This window comes from Kogia breviceps, chromosome 6, assembly GCF_026419965.1.
Source record: "Kogia breviceps isolate mKogBre1 chromosome 6, mKogBre1 haplotype 1, whole genome shotgun sequence".
Classification (NCBI taxonomy): Eukaryota; Metazoa; Chordata; class Mammalia; order Artiodactyla; family Physeteridae; genus Kogia; species Kogia breviceps.
The window spans coordinates 29020959-29039601 of NC_081315.1; the positions used below are offsets into that span (position 1 = coordinate 29020959).

The 18643-nt window shown below is 36.1% G+C and overlaps 1 protein-coding gene across 1 annotated transcript in view; it reads right to left on the reverse strand.

Moving 5' to 3' along the window:
- Positions 1-18643, reverse strand: part of IQCM (IQ motif containing M) — a 363785-nt gene that overhangs the window by 2714 nt on the left and 342428 nt on the right. The window contains exon 15 of the mRNA XM_059066097.2: positions 15804-15910. Within this exon, the coding sequence (XP_058922080.1) occupies positions 15807-15910 (104 nt within the window). The 3' untranslated portion in view covers positions 15804-15806. The remainder of the gene's footprint in view (positions 1-15803; positions 15911-18643) is intronic.

Genomic DNA, 18643 nt, shown 5'->3' on the forward strand with positions numbered 1-18643 from the left:
GAGGGACTGCTCTGGACTGGATGATGTGAGAAAACAAAGGTAATTGCTTAAAGATTACAGGTTACTGGAGATCCTAACAACTTTAAGAGGTGTGAGGAATGGAGTGGAGCTCATTCTGTAACTGGCAAAGAAGCAACACTCACTCATGTTAGCTGGGAAGGGGATGGTTGGTCATCTTTGTGGCTAGCATGGTGCTCTTGTTTTCTTCTGTGTCATTAGGTCATGGCCTTATTTTAGTCTTACTCCATCACAGTCTCAGGGGCCTTATCTGATGGATTCTGTGACATTATATTCACCACCATCTAACTGTCACAAGCCAGTTAACAGCTAAGAGCTATTAAGGGTACTTTTCCTTATCTCACCTGAATTAGTGATGAAATTTACCATGATTATGAATGAGAATATTATAAAGATGTCAGTTCTACCCAAATTAATTGAAACCACTTTGCAGAATAAAAAGATGTAGTAAGGACTATGGAAAATTCGAAAGTGCTCCTTCCTAAAGGCATTAACAGACAATTCTGTTTTCCTTGAAAACAGTGCTGGCTTATAGCTATTGTCCCAGCTTCCAATCTGGTTAGCATTTTCCCCAGATTGTTTTATTTTTTAACAAAGTATTAATTTTAATAATCACATTAAAAATAAGCCAGAATTAGTTTGGTAACATGCCTCTGTGTATGTCCAGCTTCTATCATAGTTTTCATCTAGCAGTATGTGATCTATATGTGCAGGGAACAGTTTTCACTCAACAAGAGCTTAATTCCCAAAACTTTTCATAAGTAATACATCTTACGCCTTCCATTAAAAAACAACATGCAGAATAACCACTGATAAAACAAAGTGTGTACCAACAACAGCATCTAGAGACAGCAAAGTTCTTTTGGTCTCTGTTTACAGTGGGGAATGTATTTTTTAAATTTGAGCATATTTTTATTTACTAAGGACTCTCATCAAGATGTAAGCTCTTACCATTTGTCTTAGGAATAGAAATGTAAATTAACCTCCATTCATTTATTTTAGCAATATCCCAGCTTTTAATAGTATTTTTCCCAGCTTTATTGAGGTATAATTGACTAAAATGTAATATATATAAAGTGTATGACATGATGATTTGATATACAGGCATGCCTTGAAGATATTGCAGGTTTGGTTCCAGACAACCACAATAAAACAAATATTGCAATAAAGGGAATCACACGAATTTTTTGGTTTTTCCAGTGCATATAAAAGTTAGGTTTCGGGCTTCCCTGGTGGCGCAGTGGTTAAGAATCCTCCTGCCTATGCAGGAGACACGGGTTCGAGCTCTGGTCTGGGAAGATCCCACATGCCGTGGAGCAACTAAGCCTGTGCACCACAACTACTGAGCCCGCACGCCTAGAGCCTGCGCTCCGCAACAAGAAAAGCCAGGGCAGTGAGAAGCCCGCACACCGCAACGAAGAGTAGCCCCCGCTCCCGCAACTAGGGAAAAGCCCATGCGGGGCAACAAAGACCCAACGCAGTCAAAAATAAATAAAATTAAAATATAGATATATATGGTAAAAGGGTTGAGAAGTATTGCTATCTTCAAATAGGAATGGTTCAAGTCTTCATTAAAAGAAAAAGTTAGGTTTACACAATATTGTAGTCTATTAAGTGTGCGAGAGCATTATGCCTAAACAACAATGTACATACCTTAATTTTTAAATATGTATTGCTAAAAGTGATAACTATCATCTGAGCCTTCAGCAAGTTGTAATCTTTTTGTTGGTGGAGGGTCTTGCCTCCATGCTTGTGGCTGCTGACTGATCAGGGTGGTGGTCACTGAAGGCTGGGGCTGCTGCTGCCATTTCTTAAAATAAGACAGCGAAGTCTGCCACATTGATGGACTCTTCCTTTCACAAACGATTTCTCCGCAACATGTGGTGCTGTTTGATAACATTTTACCCACAGTAGGACTTCTTTTAAAATTGGAGTCAAATAAATACACTACCACGTGTAAAATAGCTAGTGGGAACCTGCTGTGTAGTGCAAGGAGCTCAGCTCGGTGCTCTGTGATGGCCTAGCTGGATGGGATGGGGGGAGCGGGAAGGGAGGTCCAAGAGGGAGGGGATATATGTATACATATGGCTGATTCACTTCGCTGTGTGGCAGAAACTAACACAACATTGTAAAGCAATTATACGCCAATAAAAATATTAAATTAAATTAAATTTTAGAAAATAAATAAATAAAATTGGAGTCAATCCTCTCAAACCCTGACACTGCTTCATCAACTAAGTTCAATGTAATATTCTAAATCCTTTGTTGTCATTTCAACAATCTTCACAGCATCTTCACCAGGAGTACATTTCCATTGCAAGTAACTACTTTCTTCGCTCATCCATAAGAAGCAACTCCTCAACACTTAATGTTTTAACATCTCTTGGAGAAATCTGGTCACAACTTCAGGCTCCACTTCTAATTCTAGTTCTCTTTCTATTTCCACTATATCTGCAGTTACTTCCTCCACTAAAGTCTTGAACCCCTCAGTCATCGATGAAAATTGGTTAACTCTTGTTAACCAATTAACTCTTATTAATGTTGATATTTTGACCTCTTTCCAGGAATCACAAATGTCCTTAATGGCATCTAGAATGGTGAATCCTTTCTAGAAGATTTCCAGTTTACTTTGCCTAGATCCATCAGAGGAATCGCTATTTATGACAGCTCTAGCCTTACAAAATGTACTTCCTAAATGATAAGACTTGAAAGTCAACATTATTCCTTGATCCATGGGCTGCAGAATGGATGCTGTGTTGGCAGGCATGAAAGCAAAATTAATCTCATTGTCCATTTCCATCAGTGCTCTTGAGTGACCAGGTGCACTGTCATTGAGCAGGAATATTTTGAAAGGAATCCTTTTTTTTTCTGTTTTTGAGCAGTAGATCTCAACATTGGAGTTTTAAATATTCAGTAAACCATGTTGTAAACAGATGTGCTATCATCCAGACTTCGTTGTTCTATTTATAGAGCAGAGGTAGACTAGATTTAGCATGATTCTTAAGGGCCCTAGGATTTTCAGAATGGTAAGTGAGCATTGGCTTCAACTTAAAGTCACCAGTTGCATTAGCCTCTAACAAGAGAGTCAGCCTGTCCTTCGAAGCTTTGAAGCCAGGCACCGACTTCTCCTCGTCAGCTATGAAAGTCCTAGTTGGCATCTTCCAATATAAGACTGTTTCATCTATGTTGAGAATCTGTTTTTTAGTGCATCCACTTTCCTTCATTATCTTAGCTAGACCTACTGGATAACTTGCTGCTTCACCTTGCACTGTCATGTTATGGAGATGGCATCTTTCCTTAAACCTCATGAAACAACTCTGCTAGCTTCAAGCTTTTCTTCTGCAGCTTCCTCACCTCTCTCAACCTTCACAGAATTGAACAGAGTTAGGGCATTGCTCTGCATTAGGCTTCAGCTTAAGGGAATGTTGTGGCTGCTTTGGTCTTCTATCCAGGCCACTAAATCTGTCTCCATATCAGCATTAGGGCTGTTTTGTTTTCTTATCATTTGTGTGTTCACTGCAGTAGTACTTTAAGTTTCCTTCAAAACCTTCTCCTTTGCATTCACAACTTGGCTAACTATTTGATGCAAGAAGCCTAGCTTTCAGCCTTTCTTAGGTTTTGACATGTCTTCCTCACTAAACTTGATTATTTCTAGCTTTTGATTTAAGGTGGGAAACACTCAACTTTTCCTTTAACTTGAACACTTAAGAGGCAATTGTAGGATTATTAATTGGCCTAATTTCAATGTTGTTGTGTCTCAGGGAATAGGGAGGTTTCAAGAAAGGGACAGGGACAGGGGAACAGTCAGTTGGTGGAGCAGTCAGAACACACACAACATTTATCAATTAAGTTCGCTGTCTTATATGGGCGCGGTTTGTTTCTCCCCAAAACAATTACAATGGTAATATCAAAGACCACTGATCACAGGTCACCATAATAATTATAATAATAATGAAAAAGTTTGAAAGATTATGAGAATTGCAAAAATGTGAAACTGACACGAAGTGAGCAAATGCTGTTGAAAAAATGGTGCCTATAGAGACTTGCTCCATGCAGGGTTGCCACAAACCTTCAGTTTGTAAAAAAAAAAAAAAAAAAAAAAAAAAAAAAAAAAAAAAAAAAGCAGTATCTGTGAAGTGCAATAAAGGTATTGCCTGTACATATATATTACAGAAGGATTCCCACAGCCAAGTGGGAGATGTATTTGATGCTGCTGCCTCTGCCAGCCACATGACGTACCAGACAGTTGTGCTATTGCCCTCTCTCAGTTCACAAGATGCACAGAACTTCCAGATTTTGAGTTGGTGGGGTCCGTAGGAAATATGGCAAAATACAGGTTAGATATATATGGAATACGTAGAGGAAATGGAGGCTGAACAGTCATTAATCTAACAGGGTGTAATCTAAATAGTCTCACAGAGTGGCTTTATAATTTACATTTATTTTGATAACATTTTCTCTTTTATTTCTTTCAGTCATTTATGTGTATTATTATGAACTCATGGAGTTTTTGTTTTTGTTTTGCTTTGATTTTGTTTTAATTTGGGGGTTAAAATCCAATAGTATTATTAGAGTTCATTCTAGCAGTTAGAAAATTTTATTCTAAAAAATTACACTTTATTTGTAACTTCTCAGAAAGTGAGAGTCTTAGGTTTCATTATCTGAAACATATTTACTTCTTTGTCCAAGCCTAGTACAGGTGTAAAGTAGTTTCAGAATCATTAGCCCATATCTTGTATGGTAACATTTTAATTTTGTAACAAACACTTTCTAGTAGCCATGAACTCAAGGAAACAATGTCTACATTCAATTAAAAATTAAGAACTAAATTTATTTCTTGAAAAAATGAATAATAAAATTTTCCAGTAGTTAGTTTAAGAAGACTGTGCCCAAAGATGATGACTTAAAATGTACAGATTCAGAAGATGCCATTAAGTATAATTCTGTGAAGTATGACACTGGTTTAATTACTAACTGAATTTTTGCTTATTTTCAATTCGAAGTTTTCTTTTAATAATTTCCAAGTTAAATGATAGTTATTAATGTACTAACTCTATTAGCAGAAAATGATAATTACACAAACCATATTATATTAATATCATCAGATCCTACAAAGATATCAATTAAGATATGTCTAATAATGATATAATTTTTCATATACTTCATGGCATTAAAGGTTTTTGAAATTTCATTCTTTGAAAGGTGAGAAATCTGATATTTTTATAAATGTTTCTGTAAATTCAGTTAAAAAGTTCAACGTTGAAAATACAATTTTTGTGTTTGCAGTAGTAATATCAATATAAATTTTGTTAAGAATGGGATTATGGGGACTTCCCTGGTGGTCCACTGCTTAAGACTCTGCGCTCCCAATGCAGGGGGCCTGGGTTCGATCCCTGGTCAGGGAACTAGATCCCGCATGCCGCAATTAAGAGCCTGCATGCAGCAACAAAGATCCTGCCTGCTGCAACTAACACCTGGCGCAGGCAAATAAATAAATAAATAAATATTTTCAAAGAATGGGATTATGGTAAAAACAATGTTCTTACAAAATTAAGAAATATTTGGGGCAGAAGTATTCTTAGAATTGGTTGTAGTACACAGAGAATTCATAATTGCATACAAACAAGCTGCAGTATCACACACACACAAACACATACACACACATTTGTAACCAGAGTTAGAATAACTATACTATTGATACAAAGTTTGCAGGATGAAGAGGACATTGAAAATGAAGCAATACTTCTGCATAGCAGTATGCACTTTTTCTCTTTGCTGCCCATTTCAGAAGTGTCTTTTCTTTAAACTACTTTACAAATAAATTTTTGTGAGTCCTCTGTATTTGGGGGTTATTTTCTTCAGAATCAATATGAAATCTTTACTAAAAATAATCAATAACGGGAGTTAAAATGCCAATTTTAAAGATTTTATTGCATTGCAGTTACTGAAAAACAATACTAGTAAACAGGAAGACTGGTTTTTATTCATATCTGGTACTTATCCATATAAAACCAAGAGTCAGAGTGAGCAAATTAGATAATAGTAGCTTAAATGGTATATAAGATTTAATTCTAAAAGTCTATAGTTTCATTTTGGAGTATCTTTAGTAGGAAAACAATGTTATTGGAGTTTTAATATTTAATTGGATAAGTTATGTTATGGAATGCAGTGAAATTAACAAATGTGCATAATTTTGCACAATATGAAGTTAATAACATATTCAAAGAATCATACTGAGAACATAGGTGGTACACTTATTCCATGTAAAAATATTAAAGAATGGTCTCTAACTGGAGGCTAAATGTGATTACCTGTTGTTGACCTGAAATAAATAGACTGCCAGATATTTCTCCAACAAAGATGGATTTATTTGGAATCAGCAGAAAATTGCAACCGTGGGTTTGGGGTCTGCAACCATGGCGAGCCATGCACAAGACCTCACAAGGGAAGAAGAACTCTTTTATAGAGGGGAAAAGGGAGTTGGGAGGGCTATAGTAAACACAGAATCCATGGCTTTTCATTGGGTGAGTCCTTGACAGGAAAGAAGTGGAGTCATTTTTTTTGGGGGGGGGGGTACGCGGGCCTCTCACTGTTGTGGCCTCTCCCGTTGCGGAGCACAGGCTCCAGACACGCAGGCTCAGCGGCCATGGCTCACGGGCCCAGCCGCTACGCGGCATGTGGGATCCTCCCGGACCGGGGCACGATCCCACGTCCCCTGCATCGGCAGGCAGACTCTCAACCACTGTGCCACCAGGGAAGCCCGAGGAGACTTTTTTCCTTCCTGTTGGGCTCTGCTGTTATCACAGAGAGCAAGAGCTCCCCCTCTGGTCTCCTGACTCTATGTAATTGAGATTTCTGCTTATTAATTTTTTATACAGTAAAAATATTTGGGTTCAAATATTTATATACATCAATACAAAAATTTACAATTGAGAATATTCTTCATTTAGCAGAATTTGCTCTGAGTTTACCTCGGCACATATAAAAATAGTGTCTTCTCGGGGCTTCCCTGGTGGCGTAGTGGTTGGGAGTCCGCCTGCCGGTGCAGGGGACACGGGTTCGTGCCCTGGTCCGGGAGGATCCCGCATGCCGCGGAGCGGCTGGGCCCGTGGGCCATGGCCGCTGGGCCTGCACGTCCGGAGCCTGTGCTTCGCAACGGGAGAGGCCACGACAGTGAGAGGCCCACATATAAAAAAAAAAAAAAAAAAAAAAAAAAAAAATAGTGTCTTCTCAATTCCAAATAATATAATCTATGGAGAACATTCAATGGAAAGTGTCAATTTTAAATCTGTTAAACATAAAATGCAATTTAGAAGACTACTGCAGGCAATTTTATGGAAAAATAAAAATGATACCATATTTGAGAAAGATACAAATGGCATGGTATTAACCAGCTATGTAATTCATTAAAGTATGTGATTTTAAAATGTGAATTAATACCAAGAACAAACATTCTGCTTGTCTTATTTTTATTGTTCAAATAATCACTAAAAAGATGTTTTGGTATGTTACATTAAGGCATATAGATGAAGGTTGTTTTCATTTTTAAAAAATGAATTTTATCTTTGAAAAGAGCTTCAATAGACATATAGATCCACTGATATAATAAAATTAGTTCATTAAAAAAATAAATAATTTTAGCTATTTTTAGTACCATCTTTACTCTCACAATTGTTTCAGTTTGGATGATACATTTTTTTCATTAGCTTTTTTGTGACCTGCTTCTGTCTGTATTTTTTCAAGCATTTGCTATATAATTACAGACTGGTACCTTTCATGTCTTGGTAAAACCCTTGGTAGCCTCTTCTGTTTGATTGAGCGGTCTAGTTTAAAACCCTCTTAATAAAATGAGCATTTCTCAAAAATTTGTGCTATCAGGGAGATCACCTCTGTGCTTTGTGACCGCCTGGGGGGGTGGGATAGGGAGGGTGGGAGAGAGGGTGATGCAAGAGGGAGGAGATGTGGGAGCATGTGTGTATGTATAACTGATTTAGTTTGTTGTAGAGGGAAAACTAACACACTATTGTAAAACAATTATACTCCAATAAAGATGTTAAAAAAAAAAAAAAATTTGTGCTATGTTTAGGTATAATGGCATAATCCTTGCTCTCAGGGATCTTTTTTTCTTTTTTCTGGTGAGTTAAAAGTCATGCACATGAAACAACTGATTGAGACCAGTATAAACTGGTGCAAAATAACGTCATCAAGAACACGAAAAAATGGTGCAAATTCACTCTGGCAGAAGAGAAAAAAAAGGACTAAGGATGACTGAGTTTTCTGGGAAAAGTTTTAAGGTAACTCTAGGATTGGCTGCTGAGAAGACTAGCTAAACCTTGCGTGGATGAGGAGAAAATGGAAGACGTGCCATGAACTAGGGCAGGAAGATGTCTTTCCTTGGGTGGTCAGTAGATTGGGCAAGAAGGTGAAGGTGTGTTGCAAGCAGCATAGAATGCAAAGGTAAAAACTGAACTTCATCTGAGGGTCTGGAAATTCATGGACAAGGGACTTGAGTGGGAAGGCCATACATTGCTAGATGGGTTGGTGAATGGGACATCCATATTTGAGAAAATTCTGAGACATATTAAGTAGCCTAGATTAGAACTGATAAGGTTCTGACCTAGCAGAATGAATGTGAGAGTGAAAAAGAAAGGGACAAATCCAAGAAGTAGTTTGACAAAAAGGAGAATTGGTAAAGTATTTTTACATAAGAAACTTTTAAAAAAATGTAATTCTTTGGTTGTTTACCTCAAAGACTTTGCATTGGCTAGCCTGGGAGGCAGGATCCAACAAGGACTTTATATTCTGTACAGCACAGGCAATATAGCCAATATTTTATAATAACTTTAAACAGAGTATGATCTATACAATTTGAATCACTATGCTGTACACCTGAAACTAATATAGTAAATCAACTATACCTCAATAAAAAAGGAATATATTTGATAATTCAACATATGTAATTGCTTCTCAGTTGAAGATGATATGGCAACACCAGCTATATTAATCAGGAAGAGATTTATTAAGAGATATAGACAACTAAAAAAACTGTTGGGGTGGCAGAAAAAACAGACGGCAGGAGTTCCATGAATCACCCCTTGTATCACCTCAGGAACTGCCTTAACAAAATTAGGAAACTCTGAATCAGAAAGCTACGCCATACCCACTGACCTCAGAAAGCTACACCATACCTGCTGATCAAGGCCAGGACACTGCCATGAAGTATTCTAGTAGGGTCAATGCTCTGTGCTCACCTTTTATCCCTACATAGCTCATTTCCTAAGCAAAATTTTGTATGGAGGAGGCTAAAAATATAGCTTGCATTATTATTATTATTGTTACATTGTAAATGTATGTTTTACAATGTGGAAAACTAGTAAAATGTGCAGAGACTTTTTAAAATAATTGGGAGAACACAAATAGAAGTCCAAAGTGGAATTTGTTTAATAACCCCCAAACTTGAAAGTTTTAAGCATTTATTCCAGAAAGAGATACCCAAGGGAATGTACCCAAGCTAGCATATGTGTTTAAAACTTTCAGCAAACCTATTTAGAATTTTGTCTCTTTTTCTCTTTTTCTTTCCTCTTAGTTGTTTAAAAATACTTTAAAAATGGGGATTTTTTAAATTCCTCAATATTCTTGCCATTGAGATAAAAAGAATTACTTCTGAGATGGTAAGTCAGTCTTGCCTTAGTACCATTTTATTATCCTTTCTTTTCTTGATTATTTATATAGAAAAGTCTCCCTCTATTGCTCTGCAAGCATTAATTTTTGATAGACTGCTTCTCAAACTGGAAATAAGCTTTTTTTTATATAAAAAGATGATTCTTATCAACATATTACTGAAAATTATTTATTCGACATATTTATTTGAATAACAAAAATAAAATCCAAAGTTCTTCAATTTCTAGAAAGAAAAGCACATATGTAAGAAATAAAAAAGAAAATTGGTTTCCCTTTAAATTGATGCTAGATGTTTCAGGATTCTTGATGAATTGTACGAGGAAGGGAATTAGCATCAAAATGCTAAAAAGCTAAAAAAGACTGGATTATTTTAATATGTTTATAATAAATTATTTTTGCTGGTATTTTTTTTATTGAAGTATAGTTGACCTACAATATTATATTAGTCTCAGGTATACCACACAGTGGTTTGACATTTATATACTTTACGAAATAATCACCACAATAAGTCTAGTAACCATCTGTCACCATACAAAGTTATTGCAATGTTGTTGACTATATTCCCTATGCTGTACATGACATCCCTGTGACTGATTTATTTTATGGCTGGAAGTTTATATCTCTTAATCCCTTTAACCTATTTCGTCCATTCCTCCACCTCCTTTCCCTCTAGCAACTACCAGTTTGTTCTCTGTATCTATGAGTCTGTTTCTGTTTTGGTTTTTTTGTTGTTGTTCACTTGTTTTGAGTTTTAGATTCCACATATAATTGAAATAATATGGTATTTGTCTTTCTCTGACTTATTTTGCTTATCATAATACACTATCGATCCATTCATGTTGTTGCAAAAGGCAAGATTTCATTCTTTTTTATGCCTGAGTAATATTTCATTTTATATATAATATATATGTATATATTAATCCTTTATTAGATATATCATATGCAAATATGTTTTCCCATTCAGTAAGTTGCCTTTTCATTTTCTTGATGGCTTCCTTTACTGTGCTAAAGCTTTTAAGTTTGATATAGTCCTATTTGTTTATTTGTCCTTTTGTTTCCCTTGCCTGAGAAGATGGATCATAAAATATATTGTTAAGACCAATGGAAATTTAGATTGCTTCAATATCTTGGCTATTGTGAATAATGCCACAGTAAACATAGGGTGCATATATCTTTTCAAATTAGTGTTTTCACTTCTTTGGATACATACCTAGATTTGGAATTGTAAGGTCATATGGTAGCTGTATTTTTAGATTTTTGAGGAAACTCCATACTGTTTTTCATGGTGGCTGCAGCAATTTACATTCCTACCAACAGTGCACCAGGGTTTCCTTTTCTCCACAGCCTTACTAATGATTGTTATTTCTTGTCTTTTTGATAATAGCCACTCTGACAGGTGTGAGTTGATATCTCATCGTGGTTTTGATTTGCATCTCCCTGATAATTAGTGATATTGAGCATCTTTTCATGGCCATCTGTATGTCTTCTTTAGAAAAATGTTTATTCGAGTCCTCTGCTCATTTTTTTAATCTGATTGATTTTTTTGATATTGAATTGTATGTGTTCCTTGTATATTTTGGATAGTAATCCTTTATTGGATATATCAGTTGCAAATATGGTTTCCCATTCAGTAAGCTGTCTTTTTGTTTTGTTGATTGTTTCCTTTACTGTGCAAAAGCTTTTAAGTTTGATATAGTCCTATTTGTTTATTTTTCCTTTTGCTTCCCTTGCCTGAGAAGATGGAATCTGTAGGTCTCCTTGGGTAGTATAGACATTTTAGCATTGTAAATTTTTCCAGTCCCTGAGCACAGTATATATTGATATTTCTATTTATTTGTATTATCTGCAATTTTATTTCATCAATGTCTTATAGTTTTCAGAGTATAGGTCTTTCACTTCCTTGGTTATTCCATAGTATTTTATTCTTTGTGATATAATTGTAAATGGGATTGTTTTCTTAACTTCTCTTTCTGCTCATATATTATTAGTGTATAAAAAAGCAGCAGATTTCTGTATATTAATTTTGCACACTGCAACTTTATTGAATTCATTGATTAGCTCTAACAGTTTTTTGTGAAATCTTTAGGATTTTCTATATATAGAAAATGTCACCTGCAAATACTGACAGTTTTACATCTTCCTTTCCAACTTGGATGCATTTATTTATTTTTCTTATCTGTGTGGCTACGACTTCCAATACTATATTAATAAAATAACAATAAATGTGGCCAGAGTGGCATCCTTGTCTTAATCCTGATCTTTGAGGAAATGCTTTTCACTGTTGAGTATGCTGTTAGCTGGCTGCCATCAGCTTCTCAGTCCACAGGGGGAGTCCCAGCTACCTCCTACCTCCAAGATCATTAAATGGGTCTGATCCAGGCACCTTTCAAACTGCTGCCTCTGCACTGGGACTTGGAGCAAGTGAGGTGTTATGTGCACCCTTTAAGAGTGGAGTCTTGGTTTCCTAAAGCCCTCTGGCTCTCCTGACCCAAAGCCCCACTGGCTTTCAAAGCCAGACTTTTAAAGGCTTGTCTTCCCAGTTCAGGACCCAGGGATGGGGAGCCCAATGTGGGGCATGGGCCCCTCGTTTCTTGGAGAGGACCTCCATGGTTATGTCGTCCCTGCAGCAGCGAGTCATTATGCTGATGGTCTGGTCTTAAGTAGACCATGTCTACAGCCCTCACACCCATTTCATTGTGGCCCCCCCTTCTTTATATCTTTAGTTGTGGAAAATCTTTTCTGCTAGTCTTCAGATCATTCTTAGAGATAGCTGCTCTATCAGTACTCTATCAATTTACTCCCTGTACCTGAAAGTGACATGTTCTCTTTCAGGATGTAAAACTAGACTACACTTCCTAGGCCCCTTGCATTTAGATGGAACCAGGTAACAAATTCTCTCTAGTAGAATGTGAGTAGAAGTGATATGTTCCAAGTTCAGACTGTAGTAGTTAAGAAGTGGGTATGCTTTCTCCACACTCTCTTTTTTATCTACTGTCTGGCTGTGAAGACTGCAGTACAGGCCCTAAAGCGTGTCAAAGCTATTAAGATGAAAAAAGCCTGAATGTCTAAAAGAGTGCATGGGGCAGTACCTGCTGGCTCACATTGGATTGTGAAGTGAGCAGAAAAGAAGTTATTATTTTAAGCTAATGGGATTTGGGGGATTGTTTTTCAAAGTTATTAACCTACCTGGAATTATACACTTCTTTGAATATGATATGCTTTGGGAGAAAGCAGTTAATATAAAAATTTGGTCTACCTATTGTTGAAATAGGCCCAAGATAGAGCTGCTGCTACTCAGGGTGCCACAACAGCAAACCAAAATTTAGATAACTTCTGTCCGTTACATGTTCCACTTGACCAGAAACACAGTAAATCCCATCAGCCAATCCCCAAACACCAAGCCAACTCTGGGCTCTAGACTTATTTCCATGTTCCTTTTCACCCAAACAAGGTTGCCTGTGTGGCCCCAGCCAATCAGACATTTTCTATTTTTCTCTTCCTTTTTCTTTATTTTTTTATCCTATAAAAGTTTCCTGCCTTCCACTTTTGCAGTTCTCCAAATGGAGACTGTCCACTTCATGAAATCACTTAGATTGTCTTATCATTTTTAACACAAAGTTTCCATAATTCACATTTGTGTGAAAGTATACTGCAAATTCTAAAGCATCTTGCAAATTTAATATATTTTTGTTATTAACAACATTAATAAAAATATTAACAGTTACAAGGAATTCAGTATTTCAATTTTGCGATCTAGAATGGAAGTTGGGGAAAGGAATGAATCGACAAGGAAAAATTACCTTAAATCTGAATTTTCTGAAAAGTAAAAAAAAAAAGTCCATGTTGCATGATCATAGAAGTTTGGCTTTCAACTATTCTAATAGCTGCATTTATTTAGAAAAATATCGATTTATAAGAAAATGTAAGACATAAGACATAGATCATTTAAAAGATGTAAGAAAGCTAAATCTTGACCTTTTGTTGTTTCCGCTTTCTTTTTCTTAATGCACTTTAATTTAATTTGGCTTAGCTATTTTAAAGATTGTATTACTCTAGTCAGAAGCAGCATTTTAGAACTCAGCTGGGTCACAGGAACTTTCTCACCACTCCATTCTAATTTGCAGTTTTGCTATAATAAAAGCCCTAAATATATTGCTACTGTCTAGACGTTTTATCTGAAACAAGTGTCCTTTGTAGTCTCAGAGGACTTTTCTAATTTATTTCCAGTAAATCAAAGTCTGTGAAGAGCTTCTTATTAAGACATACCCTTCACAGTCCAGTGATTGCCAACAGTGGCAAGCCACTGACAGTTCATTTACATATAAGTGATGACTTCCATCATGTAGCTGGCTCAAAAGCACAATGGACATTTAGAGCATATCCAATATTTCTTGTTCTTTGATGAGCACCAACTGCCAATTTTTATATAGAAACTGACTATTGAAAAGTGAAGGCTTTTTTCACTGACCTTACTTACATTGTCTTCTACAGGTCTAGAGTGACATGTCACTGAACTTAATGTAGGATCACACCTCTAAAAGACTTTCAGGAGCCCTACTTCAGTTTGCTAAAAAATCAAGAAGAATAGTCAAATCTAGAAAATTTGAGACAAGAACAATCACACTTTTTTTAAAAGGAAAAATAAATTTCTTCTGTGTCCTGCCCCCCATTGTCATAATCATAACTTAATTTTATATTTTATGGTTATATGGTAATTTTGATATCGTTTTTATATTAATTGTTTTCTCTTATAAATACATTTGCCATTTGAAATAGTGGCACTCATTACACAACACTCATTAGGAAATCTTGTGTTTGAGTTTATAAATGCATTTCATTATATTCTATGCTTTTGCTCCCAATTCTTTGGAAAAGTGAGGGCAGAAATCTAGTCAAATTTTTATCCTAATAATGCTATAAAAAGGAGCAGGCTTCTGATCTGTTACCATGCTGGGACTCAACTCATGTGTGATTTTTTTTTCCCTTTATTTAACTGTGCATTTTCCAGCTTTTTTTCAGTACTGAAATAAAATGTTTCTCTTTAAACTCAAGCTCTCTCAATTATCAACTGGGATAATATAGGCCATTTAATTTCACAGATAAGCTAACCTCTATATTTTAGCTAGTAATCACTTGTTCCCCCTATCAAATGTTTTACTGCTAACATTTTCTGAATAGGGTATCAGCATGTTTTTTAGTCCATCTTGGTTCTGGTTTTGGTGAGGCCCTGACTTAACATGATTCTGGTAATTAGCTTTCTAAAGATTTCATTCTAGTACCTTCCATATTTACAATGCATGAAGTAGTCTGAGACATTTTTTTTTAAAACCAAAGTGTCTATTACAGAGGTAATAGATCAGGGCAAGAATTGAGAAAATGGAACACCTGTCACATAGTTCCTGCCTCTTTATTCATATCAAGTCACTGTGCTGTGCATGGATTCTGTACCCTCTACTATTATTTCTACAATCTCATTCATAGATGGAGGGAGGAAGGGAGGGAGAGAGGGATGATAGCTGGATAGATGGTTGGCTGGATGGATGAATGACAGATAGATAAAATTAAATTCAAGATTCTCTAGAGACTGGTGTTAGCCACTGTGCTTCAAATCTTTTCTGAACTAAGGTAGGTAACTCAGGAATACTGTATATTAACTTTCAGTTTTTCACTTTAAAGTGAGCAATAAGAATAGGGAAAACATAATATGATGACTACACTAATAAAATATTTTAAAACACATTTTGAGAAACCATTTCCAAAAAAATGTGAGGTTCTAGAAATAAGAATCTTAACGTTTCTTTATGGCATTTATTGGTACTGGAACAAACCAAATTTAAGTCCAATCAAAGGAATTCTTGATACTATGTGATTTCAACTTCATTACAATAAAACAGATGTCCTTTAGTAAAAAGGTCCAATGAATGGTTCATCCAAAGATATTTAGTAATTATAGACTGACTTGTTGAAGTTCTTTGGATGTGCAAAGATGCTTGTCCTTTTTCCTGTTAATACAGAATTAATCTATGGCCTACGTTAATCTATGTCTTTGGGTAGATAGGTTCAACTCTTAAGGTAATGACATTGTATTGAAAATACTATCTTACTTCTCATGATGAATACTGTTGTCTCATTTTCCTTTCTCTCATAGATCTGGCCACCAGCTTCCCCACAATCTGGATGTTAGCTCTTTTGAGTACTGGATGTCCACTGACTGTAAGACAAAATATATAATTACATTAATAAATTTTAAATTATATGACAGAATGTATCATGCTTTTGAAATAATCTTAAAATATTATAGGAAATCAGTTATGGTTGTGCTAAAACAAAGATTTGACTTGGGCACATTTCCTTCAGGTGTATTGAGATACATTATATATCATACCACGAGATTCAGCAAGAATTACTGTTGGACCAAAGAGTTGAGAGGAAGGATGGCAGAATCTGGATGCCACCAATATACAGCATACTTGAAATAAATAAATTAGATGCAACATATGTTTGACCATAAGAACAACAGCATTGAAAATTTTTGCATTACAATGGAATCAGTTCTGATACTGATATTCAAATCAATACAAAGCACTATTTTTATAAAGATGGCTTGTACTTGATTCATCTTTATGTATAAAATGGCTTCAAATAAATAAAAGCCATAGATTTACTGAAGACACCATTTTAGACAGTACTAATTTACAGATATGGTTATATATTTTGCCGTTTAAGACCTATTGTTGTTATTAAACAAAAACATAACCAACTACAAAAAAACAGTTAAAGTTGTGAGAAGAACAATCCTCATTACTAACAGAAAATGAATGACTTGATGTGTTGTAAAAGGAGAAGCAGGTCACTGTTGTTTTCATGTTTATCTATATTGCCATTAGAGCAAGGCTTATAATAACAAAACCAAATTAGACTACATTCAGAGTATTTGTGAAATAATTAGTATTAGTAATTGTCATTGCAGGTGTAATCACAGGGAAAGGCAATCACCAATTGATGTCCCAATACAGTAGTTATACAAGATAAGTGTGTTAGTTTAAAGGTGAGATCTTAGGACTAAATGATTTCCTACTGCAATTTTTTTGATAATATCTAATACCAACCATATATTTCATCAGGCAGAGAATAGCTGAAATACAGGATTACTCAAAGCAGGTAAAATAGAAGAAAAAATGAATATAATGGTCTAAGCTCTTGTTCTTATACATTTCTGAGTGAAGCCAAATTTAATACTCAATCTTAGTTTCCTTATTTTTGAAACAGGGATAATATCTATCTTGTCTGGTTGTTAAAAGTATCCAAAAACATATGTCAAGAGATATATGTGTAAGAATAATGTATTAATATTGACCCATCAATTATAAAATATACCACACTAATGCAAGGTATTAATAATAGGGAACAGGAGGGAGGGGTTGCAGGTGAGGGGGTATATGGAAACACCCTATACTTTCCACTAGTATTTCTGTAAACCTAAAATTCCTCAAAAACATAAAGTCTATCAGTTAAAAATAAAGATATGTGTCTGACAATTCATTAAGTATTCAAAATATAGTTGCTGTATTATTATTATTTACACTATGACGTTATAATATATGTAGGCTTTATAAAGAAATTTCACTAATAATTGTGTGAGATAATAGCAAATGTATATATATTGGTCTCTGTCCCCAGTTCCTGGCACAGAACTCTTAAAATGCTTACAATTTCCTAAGTGATAACAGCACTGGAAGCATCTTTTGTTCTAATGAGGTGACTCTGGGTGGGATACTGGATGGGGGCTGGTCACCAGAAAGACCAAGCCATGATTAAAAGCTTGGAACTTTTAGCCCCCTGCCCCCAACACTTCTCCAGGGAGGGACAGGGGCTGGAAATGGAGTTAATGGTCCACCATGCCTATGTGATAAAGCCTCAATGAAAATCCCAGTGGTACGGGGTTTAGAAAGCTTTCAGGTGGATGAAAACATCCTTGGACCGGAAGGGTGATGCTACAGGGACAGAAAACAGAAGTACAGGATTCTCCCAGATCTCACCCCACTTATCTCTTCAACTGGCTATTCGTTGGTATCCTTTATCCTATCCTTTAATAAACTGGTAAATATAAGTAAGTGTCTCCCTGAGTTCCGTGAGCTTCTCTAACAAATTGATAAAACCTGAGGAGGGAGTTATGGGAACCTCTGATTTGTAGCCAAGTTGGACACAAGTTGTGGGTAACTTGATAACCTACTACTTTTTTTTTTTTTTTTTTTTTTGGTGGTACGCAGGCCTCTCACTGTTGTGGCCTCTCCCGTTGCGGAGCACAGGCTCCGGACGCGCAGGCTCAGCGGCCATGGCTCACAGGCCCAGCCGCTCCGCGGCACGTGGGATCTTCCCGGACCGGGGCACGAACCTGTCCCCTGCATTGGCAGGCGGATTCTCAACCACTGCGCCACCAGGGAAGCCCAAACCTACTCCTTTTAATTGGCATCTGAAGTGAGGGACAGTCTCCTGGGATGGAGCACTTAACCTGGGAGATCTGACTGGGATCTGACGCTCTCTCCAGGTGGATTGTGTCAGAATTGAGTAAAATTGTAGGACAACCAGCTAGTGTCAGAGAATTGCTTGTTGACGTGGGAAAAAACAAAACTCACACATTGGAATCGGTGACCAGAATCTTAGTTGGTGACCAGAAGTAGGACTGGGAGCAGAATCCTGAACTGTACAATAAATAATTTCATAAATATTTCAATTAAATAAAGGATCATTAATTTTAGGAAGGATAAAAATATAAGTATACATGATATATTTTTAATCCTTTAAAGTAAACATTCTCAACCTCCATTTTTGTCATATGGCAGAACAGATTCAGAGAACAATTTTTTTGATTAAAACAACTCAAATCCTGAATAAAGTATTAAGTGTATTTTAACTGCATTGCTAAACTGGCAGCAGAGAAGGA